The following is a 10,235-nucleotide window of genomic DNA, read 5'->3' on the forward strand; positions in this document are numbered from 1 at the left end:
TTGGGATGACTATTCGTGTTTCTTGGTTCAAATGTCTCTCTCTCGCTCTCTCTCTCTCTCTCTCTCTGTTACTGAGCAGTTCCTCCTGCACTTTTTGTGAAGAAATTTGACTGATTGGAATCCGTCTAAAAGAGTCTACACATCTGCTTCTACATTCAGCTGTGCACGAGTGTGTGTAAACATGAAGGGCTTGTGCTGTGTGCTGCTGTGTGTCAGTCTGGTCTTTCTGTCTGTGACGAACTGTCAGTCACCTGTGGAGACCGACACTTACACGGTAAGAACCAGAAGTATCTTCATTATCTTTTAGTTTTAAGGATGTGATCTACTTTCTTCCCATTTATTATTAATAATTAATTTATGTTAAACTGTGTTCAGGGGTTAAATTGGGATTCAAAGAAGGTGAATAATATTGTTAAATGTACGTACAGTATGCGTTATTATACGGTGTTGATATCAGTTTCCTGGCCAGACCTTTTGACGTTATTAAGTGCATTATTCCCTGATAGCCAATTTTGGCATCTAAGTGAAATGAAAAATTCTTTTCTGGCCAACATACACTGACATGCATAAGAATTCACCCCGTTGAACTTTTCCACATTTTGTAGTGTTACAACCTGGAACCAAAATGGACTCAACTGGGATTAAATCTACACTAAATAGACCATTATATTTAAGTGGGGGGAAATTGTTTGCAAATGAAAATACATAAAGGTTATGATTACGTAAGTATTCACACTTAATGTTATGAAACTAAATTAAATTAGTTCTGGTGCCAAAGTAAAAATAATTAGTTGAATGGTTTCAATCTGTGTGCATATAAAGTGTCACGTGATCTCAATATTGTAAGAGACCTGACAAGTAACTTGCTAGATGGGGTTACTAATTATTTATCTGTCTTGCCATGCACACCAGTTTGCTCTTCAGTACATGAACTAGCCCTACTTAAAGGAGCCATTATGTTTAAGCTGTTTTTAGAGCCCTTTTCCACATTTGGGTTGAATTTTAATGAATTATAATGAGAACACTGACAAGCCCTTGGCCCTTACTCCCCAGCCAACCTCACTCATCTGTTGAAAGTGTCTGAAAGCTACATGTGCTTTGTGAGTTGCCTTTTAAGGAAAGGGGCAGCTCTGTTCAAGTTGGCATGGAGCTAAACTCCGGGCTGGAAACAATGTAAACAGAAGCTTGAAATGAGGAAACTAGTGAGATGCATGAAATGGCAAAATTGCACATCTCCATTTTTTAAGGTATCTTGGAAGGTTTAAGATTATTTCAAGTCTAGAAATACTTTCAAACATTACAAACTGCACCTATAAAAGTGCTGTCCAATGACACAGGTACAGGCAAACAATGAAAAATTCATATCGGCACGAGTTGATTCCTTGGATATCATTCCATTGATATCAATCTCTGAATTGTTAGTCCTGTGTATTATAAGGCCAGACAAGGTTTTGGCAGTGCGACTGTTTTGATGTAACTGTCGATCTTTGCAGATACAGTATGTCTCAAGTTGTGTGTGAAAATGTGTCTCGGTATGTGTCTCTCTGTCAGGAGTGCACAGATGGCTATGAGTGGGATGCGCAGAGCCAACATTGTAAAGGTGGGTGGCAGGTGATTAGAGCAATGTGATACAGTGATTCAGTGATTTGTCCTCTGATTAGCATGAGATGGTGCAATGTCACAGACTTTCTGTCCTCGCTGTGATTTTTTTTAATGTCTGTCTTCAGTATTGCCAGCATGTTTCAGGCTCTCCATCATCCCTCATCCCTCATTACTCTGTCCTCAGACATAAATGAGTGTGAGACGATTGCAGAGCCATGTCAGGGGGAGATGAAATGCTTTAACCACTATGGTGGTTACCTGTGTCTACCTCGCTCTGCCTCTGTCATCACTGCCCCTGAGCCCTCTAGCCAGTCAGAGTCGGGTCTTCCTGTGGTGTCCACTGGGGCTTTCAGTCCCTGTCCTGTGGGCTATGAGGCCCAGGGAGAGAGCTGTATAGGTAAGATATAGTTGGAGGAGTGGCTTTCTTTCTGTATGTACGCAATTTACTCAAGTATGTAGTTACACCTTAAATTCACTAGTGGCTTGAACTAAATGGAAATAACAAATTACATTGCAGTACATGTTCAAATGTAAAAATACATTTCTGAGCACTTTGACTAAACTTGAATCTAGCATGCTATCAAACTTATTGTGTCTTCTTGCATGCGTTATAGCTACAGTAATTAACTAACCTTCAACTCCTGAGTTTTGTAAGCTAAGTTAGCATTGAGCGAGAGAGCAGCTACCTATGGAGGGTTGAGGGTATCAATATAAAGAAATAAATTATATGCATAAGTAATTAAGGAATTAATTAACATGTTACAGCCTGGAACTGAAATGGACTTAAATGGAATTTTTACTATTTGATTTACACAGCATTTTAAGGTGCAACTTTTTGATTGTGACACAAAGATTAGTTAAACCAAAAAGCAGACATTTGTTGGTTGCATAATTATCCACTCCCCTGGGTCAATATTTGTCTGCATTTACAGCTACCAATTATAGTAAGTCTTCTGGGATATGTCTCCATCAGCTTTGCACATTTGGATCTGGAAATTTTTACTCATTCCTCTTGACAAAAAACTGCTCAAGCTGTGTGAGATGGATACCACTAGTGAACAGTCATTCAAACACATTCAGGTTCTTGGTTTTGAACCACTCCAGTGTAGCTCTGGGACTATGCTTAGGGTCACTGTTCTGTTGGAAGGTGAACCTCCGCCTCAGTCTCTTGTCTTGTACAGATTCATTACATAATCTCACTTAAGTCCTACATAATGTTGGTGCACATTATTTTACAGATATAGATGAGTGTGAACTGGGCCTGCATGACTGCCAGCCAAGTCAGCACTGCATTAACACGCTCGGAACATACACCTGCCAGTGTTCTGATGGCTACAGAAAGATAGGCCAGGAGTGTGTCGGTGAGACAGATGACTTTCGTATGACCTATCCTCAGCCTCTTCCACATCTGTGTGCCAGTATCAGCCTGTATGTTAACTGTTCTCTGTCCTGCTAGATATTGATGAGTGCACGTACCGCTACTGCCAGCATCGCTGTGTCAACTATCCTGGATCTTTCTCCTGCCAGTGTGAGCCAGGCTTCCAGCTGGCAGGGAACAACCGCTCCTGTGTGGGTGAGTGATTAACCTAACATTAACCACATACTCTAGTGTTAGCCATCAGGAACAATAAATACTTCACAACTACAATTACCATGCTATGCCCAACCAAAAATAATCATAAATATAGGCCTGTGAATTGTTTATGGGTCAATTTATACTGGTGAAATTTGTGAAAAATCAAGGTTGATCTTTTTTTTTTTACACTTTGTAGTGAGCTTTAAATAATATTTGTAAATTGATTAATTAAATAAGTTAATTATTAAAATCTATTGCTGTACTTTACTTTCGAATTTTTGGCATGAAAACTGTCGTGCAGCAGAGACCGCAGAAGTTGCAGGAAGTGCTTTATTTCAAAAGACAGGAAAACAAATCAAAAGTCATGGTCAAAAACAGGCAAAAATTCAGGCAATGAGCAAACAGGATAATCAGCAAAAAAAGGAATGAAAACAACCAAAAAATATTTTTAAGAGAGGTTTTATTTTTTATGTCATTTCAGGGGTTAGACTAAGGGATATTATTTGGTTATTTTTTTTTAAATAAATATTGGTTAGTAGAGAAGATCACAGAAATATTTTTATTAATTTATCATTGTTTGAATAGTGTCAGTAAGTACTAAACTCAGCTTTTATAAATATGTTTCAGCTGCACATTTAAAGAATGATTTTTTCCAGGTGGTGTGTCAGCCACCATATTTCCCCTGTATATGTTTAGCTGTATATGCATCATTATGTACTGTTTTTGTTTTGTTTTTTCAGATGTAAATGAATGTGAAATGGGAGCACCATGTCAGCAGAGGTGCTACAACACATATGGGACATTTCTGTGTCGCTGTGAACAGGGATACGACCTCGACCCTGATGGCTTCACATGCAATGGTGAGTGGTTCTTGTGCTTATTTCTTGACCTAGGATTGTATTAGAGATGCAACTATTGAAATTATTGACAGGTGATTTTAACTTCAATGTTGTATTAGGGCTGAACAATTTGGTAAAAAGTGTTAAAAATATTATATGTTATATACACTATATTACCAAAAGTATTCGGTCACCCATCCAAATGATCAGAATCAGGTGTCCTAATCACTTGGCCTGGCCACAGGTGTATAAAATCAAGCACTTAGGCATGCAAACTGTTTTTACAAACATTTGTGAAAGAATGGGCCGCTCTCAGGAGCTCAGTGAATTCCAGCGTGGAACTGTCATAGGATGCCACCTGTGCAACAAATCCAGTCGTGAAATTTCCTCGCTCCTAAATATTCCACAGTCAACTGTCAGCTTTATCATAACAAAATGGAAGAGTTTGGGAACAACAGCAACTCAGCCACGAAGTGGTAGGCCACGTAAACTGACGGAGAGGGGTCAGCGGATGCTGAAGCGCATAGTGCAAAGAGGTCGTCGACTTTCTTCACAGTCAATTGCTACAGAGCTCCAAACTTCATGTGACCTTCAGATTAGCCCAAGTACAGTACGCAGAGAGCTTCATGGAATGGGTTTCCATGGCCGAGCAGCTGCATCCAAGCCACACATCACCAAGTGCAATGCAAAGCGTCGGATGCAGTGGTGTAAAGCACGCCGCCACTGGACTCTAGAGCAGTGGAGACGCGTTCTCTGGAGTGATGAATCACGCTTTTCCATCTGGCAATCTGATGGACGAGTCTGGGTTTGGAGGTTGCCAGGAGAACGGTACATTTCGGACTGCATTGTGCCGAGTGTGAAATTTGGTGGAGGAGGAATTATGGTGTGGGGTTGTTTTTCAGGAGTTGGGCTTGGCCCCTTAGTTCCAGTGAAAGGAACTTTGAATGCTTCAGGATACCAAAACATTTTGGACAATTCCATGCTCCCAACCTTGTGGGAACAGTTTGGAGCGGGCCCCTTCCTCTTCCAACATGACTGTGCACCAGTGCACAATGCAAGGTCCATAAAGACATGGATGACAGAGTCTGGTGTGGATGAACTTGACTGGCCTGCACAGAGTCCTGACCTGAACCCGATAGAACACCTTTGGGATGAATTAGAGCGGAGACTGAGAGCCAGGCCTTCTCGACCAACATCAGTGTGTGACCTCACCAATGCGCTTTTGGAAGAATGGTCAAAAATTCCTAGAAACACACTCCTCAACCTTGTGGACAGCCTTCCCAGAAGAGTTGAAGCTGTAATAGCTGCAAAAGGTGGACTGACATCATATTGAACCCTATGGGTTAGGAATGGGATGGCACTTAAGTTCATATGTGAGTCAAGGCAGGTGACCGAATACTTTTGGTAATATAGTGTATGTTACATGTGTATGTATACAGTATGTGTGGATGAATTCTGGCTTACAGCTAAAAAACAAGTTTGACACCTCAACTTTAAGGAACCTTAAACATATTTCACTTCTTCACTCTATTAGGAATGCCTTCATTAGTCAATCATCTGGCGGCAGTGCAATGCATAAAATCATGCAGACACAGCTTAAGAGCTTCGGTTAATGGTCACATCAAACATCACATCAAAAAAACGTGATCTCAGTGACTTTGTCCATGGCTTAATTGTTGATGCCAAATGGGGTGGTTTGGTAGTTCAGAACCTGCTGATTCTCCTGACGTCAGAGGAGAATAGCCAGAGTGGTTTGAGCTGACAGAAGAATAACTCAAATAACCACTTTGTGGTGAACAGAAAAGCATCTCAGAATGCACAACACATTGAACCAGATGGGCTACACAGCAGAAGACAACATCAGGTTCCCCTCCTGTCAGCCAAGACCAGGAATCTGAGGCTACAGTGGGTACAGGCTCACTGGAACTGGCCAGTTGAAGATTGGAAAATCATCAGCTGTCCAGTTTCAATAAATATATACTCCTGACTGTAATTGTAACCTCAATTATATTTAATACACATATAAATAGATTATTTAACAAGGAGGAAGATCTTGTGATCTCATCACATTGAAATTTGGTACACAAATGCTTTGCTGTGCTCTGATTCCCCAACATATGATTAAAAAAAATAGCTAATAGTATATTAGTATATAATAATGTTCTCTCATCTGATGGGCTATTGTCAAATGTTTATGTTTATTCTTCTTATCAGTAGGTTTCTGTTTCACATCCTCACACTCATTGCCCATCCTTCTCTGTCCACAGACATTGATGAGTGCAGCTACTCCAGTTACCTGTGTCAGTTCCAGTGTGTGAATGAACCAGGCGTATTCTCCTGCGTGTGTCCGCAGGGATATCAGCTCCTCGGCTCACGCCTCTGCCAAGGTAAGACTTCACTTTGTTTTTTACCAGCTCACACCTACTGCACCTAGAACATCATCACCATTCCTTATAATGGCAGTGGAAGCACATTAGGTCGGTGGAAACAGTGACTCATAAAGGAAAAAAAAGAATCCTACTTTCTATCCTCCCAATATCTGCCCATTCACACTGCTGTATTTTTTCATGATGTTCCTGTAGATGTGAATGAGTGTGAGTCAGGCACCCATCAGTGTGCAGAGGGACAGAGCTGTGTGAATATCCATGGCGGATACCAATGTGTGGACTCCAATCGCTGCCGAGATCCCTACATCCATGTTTCAGAGAAGTGATTGACACACACACATACCCATATGCATACACTATTTTGTTCTACTGAGTTAACCAGAATGATTTACTTCTTCCTTTGTGAAACTGTGACATTAAAAGAATATTTCAGCATTTTTCAAACTAATCTCTATCTATCACATCTGTAGCCTATGTATGATTAACATGTTGGGAATTTCAAAACGTTTCCCTGTACTGTCAGGGAATTTGAATTTGTGTATTCCACAGTCCAATGCATAATGTGTCATTTTTTTCTTTTTGGGGGATTTTCACAGGGAAGGGTGGAGGCTAACAATTGCTTCCTCCAGGACACGTGAAGCCAGTCAACCGCATCTTTTCAAACTTCTACTCATACTGCATCATAGGGCAGTGTAATACACATGGAGGAAAGCACAGTCTGCCCTTTTGTGAATTCTTGAGCTCACAGACACCCAAAATTCACTAGTATTGATGTGATTGACAGGGGAGACAAAATATGCCATCTCTCCCACCCAATTTTGCTTCCCTGGTTCCCAACTATGGATGGTTGTGGCATTGCCAGTATTCAAACTCAAGATCTCCTGACAGTAGGGCCAATGCTTTGCTGTTGTGCCACTCGGGAGCCCCTAAATGTGTGTAATTTAGGATTGCTTTCTCAAGGGGAGCATTTTGTGGTAAAGCTTTTTAAATGTAGTCCTGTGGGTCTAAGTGTAAGTACCTAGGATTGATTTTTTTTTTACTGCATTCCAATGGACAAAACTAATAAGAAAAGCTTTGGCATGCCTCTTATATCTGTCTTAAGATCTGTCTAAAGCCTTTAATGAATTCTCATTACGCTGATTATGCTGATATTGAAATCTCATTTTATTGACTGACTTCAACAGCTACCCACAGACTTCCATTATAAGTGAGTTTTGAGTAAACATAGTTTCAGGTTCTTTTCTCAATACTAGGAAACTTCTTGTTTGTGGGAAGAACATATGCAACAGATGTGATGGATAAAGCTTAGGCTGAAAAACGCCAGAGTATTTCTTTAATTCAAAGAGGCCAGACAGGATGTATCAGTGCCAACAGGCTCACATCCTTTCCCGCTCTAACTCAGACTCTCTCTTGCTTCTCTTTCAAACTCTCAAGTCGATGTGTGTGTCCGACGGTGAAACCAGAATGCCGTGACCTGCCTTTCTCCATCGTGCATCGCTACATGAGCATCACCTCTGAACGCTCCGTGCCCTCCGATATCTTCCAAATCCACGCCACTAGTGTCTACCCTGGAGCCTACAACACCTTCCACATCCGGTCTGGGGATGATGGAGGAGACTTTTACATCCGGGTAAGAGGAGATTTCATTCTTCTAAATCATTAGTAAAATGACAGTTTGCACAATGTGCATTTACGCTTTCAAAGATAATATAGGCACAAAACAAATAGGTGTATTATTATCTGAAGTAGTTTTTTTCTGCATTTTTAGCAAATCAATAACGTCAGTGCCATGTTGGTTCTGGCTCGGGAAGTCAGCGGACCCAGAGAGTATACTCTGGATCTGGAGATGGTGTCCGTCAACCCCTTGATGAGCTACCAGAGTAGCTCAATCCTCCGCCTCTCCATCTATGTAGGAGCTTACGCTTTCTAGAAAAGAAAAGAAACCAAGGATAAGAGGGGCATTGTAAGGTGGTAGGAAAAATAGAACAACACTCAAGGATGTCTAAATAACACTTTCATAACATCTTTCTTAAACTTAATTTTGCTTTCAGGAGTTTTACAGGGTCGTAATACTTATCCATTCCTTATAGCTACTGAAATATCACATGAATGGCATGAATGGATATAGACTACTTTGCATTTCTTTCAAGAGATTGAAATGTCATGCATTTAAATCAGATAACTGAGGAAAATGCATGTCCTTTTTGGTTGTTCAAATATGGAGAATTGATTGAAAATAATACAATATATGCAGACTTTTATTTGTTTTAAGTCTCTTTGAGGGAACCAGTCAAACAATGTTTATATAAGATGCAATGAATTTGCAACAACTTTCATATGAAGTGTTACCAGAAGTAAAGTCAGCGCTGAGAGGTCTGAAAATTGGTACAGCTGTCTGTGAAATGATTCCCCCCTCAGAGTGACTTACTTTAGCCTGATGATTCTGGAATGTGCGAAATCATAGGTACATTCATTTCTCTCACATTCTCACCATAGATTCACACATACAGCACACACACACACGTGCACATGTTTGTCGTACTATTCTTGTGAGGACCTTCCATTGAAATAATTATTATCACAGTTAATTAATGCTATGCTTAAACATAAACTTAATCCTAACCTTAACCTCAGTAGCCAAAAGGAAACATTTAGGCTCTCTTAGTTGTGGTTTTTTTTTTAAAGAAAATCTGCAGTTTTTGTTTTAAAAAAAGGCAGTTTACCTTGTAATGTTAAACTGTTACATAGTTACCATAATGTAAAAACTGAACTGTCAGATTCCTGGGCTTTTTGGGACATTTGATCCCCACCAAGATATAAATACATGCCTACAAACATTCACACACACACACACACACACACACACACACACACACACACACACTAAACAACTCTTGTTGATGGACTCTTTAATGTTAAATTATCTCCCAGAGCGTTAAACTATCTCCGACTATTTTACTCTTCAGGTTTCTGTGTATAGTTTGTATTTGGTAAAGATCTTTTCTGTATCTGAGTTTATTAAAAAACTAACCAGGTACAGTAAACAAAAGAATCACTCATAAAAGTCTTACATGGGGTCCAATTCTGGATGATCACTTATTTTACAGTATGTAACTGATGATAGAAACATGATCATTCCAAAGAGGGCTGTGTAAAATAGTTTTCTATTTGCTGTTTTTCTTAGTTATCTCAACAGACGAAGTTGTATCAGATATGGGTTTTAGTGGCAATGAAGTGTCACCAGGTGCTTCTCTGTGTTTTTCCTACTTTCATTTATATTTTATTAATTTCACAGATGCTTTCATCCATAGCTGAGCAGATGAAGGTTAAGGTCTTTGCTCAGGATCTCAGCAGTGGCTTCTGATCAGTAGACCAAATCTTAACTACTAAGCCACTAACGTCTTCCTATTTTCCTATATCTCTTACTGGAAATTTTCTATTTATCATGTATAGCATATTGAATAATAAATTGTTTGTGCAGTTTGTCATTAGATAATAGAAAAAAACATAATTGCCTGCATTTATACCTTCATTAAAAGATCCAGATTAAATAAATATGCTTTTTTTTAACCCAGTTTTCTCTCAGTTTGGTCATTCGTCAATTCCCACCCCTAACTGTCTCTCCCCCATCACGCGACAGCTATCAACCAGGGAGGGTGAAGGCTAGCACGTTTCCCCTGAGACACACAAAGCTAGCCACATCTTTTCAAATTGCGGTTCATGCTCTGTCACAGCACAGCTGAAAGCTTGTAGGAGCGCACTGCTTTCACTGTCTCTTACATATACATGAGCTCAAAGACACCTATGACTCGCTCTGATTGACAGGGGAGA

At 40.0% G+C, this 10,235-nt stretch overlaps 2 protein-coding genes across 2 annotated transcripts in view; both read left to right on the forward strand.

The window, feature by feature from the left end:
- Nucleotides 1-206, forward strand: part of LOC113541583 (acidic fibroblast growth factor intracellular-binding protein B) — a 19,591-nt gene extending 19,385 nt beyond the window's left edge. The window contains exon 11 of the mRNA XM_053240364.1: nt 80-206. Within this exon, the coding sequence (XP_053096339.1) occupies nt 80-110 (31 nt within the window). The 3' untranslated portion in view covers nt 111-206. The remainder of the gene's footprint in view (nt 1-79) is intronic.
- Nucleotides 142-9,978, forward strand: LOC113541582 (EGF-containing fibulin-like extracellular matrix protein 2). The gene is made up of 10 exons (XM_026938643.3): nt 142-274; nt 1,552-1,600; nt 1,787-1,999; nt 2,841-2,963; nt 3,059-3,175; nt 3,919-4,038; nt 6,285-6,404; nt 6,600-6,726; nt 7,839-8,034; nt 8,173-9,978. Exons 1-10 carry the CDS (start codon nt 182-184, stop codon nt 8,332-8,334), a joined length of 1,320 nt encoding a protein of 439 aa, XP_026794444.1. The 5' UTR covers nt 142-181; the 3' UTR covers nt 8,335-9,978.
- Nucleotides 9,979-10,235: the final 257 nt, after the last annotated feature.

The sequence above is a fragment of the Pangasianodon hypophthalmus genome, chromosome 15, assembly GCF_027358585.1.
Source record: "Pangasianodon hypophthalmus isolate fPanHyp1 chromosome 15, fPanHyp1.pri, whole genome shotgun sequence".
NCBI lineage: Eukaryota > Metazoa > Chordata > Actinopteri > Siluriformes > Pangasiidae > Pangasianodon > Pangasianodon hypophthalmus.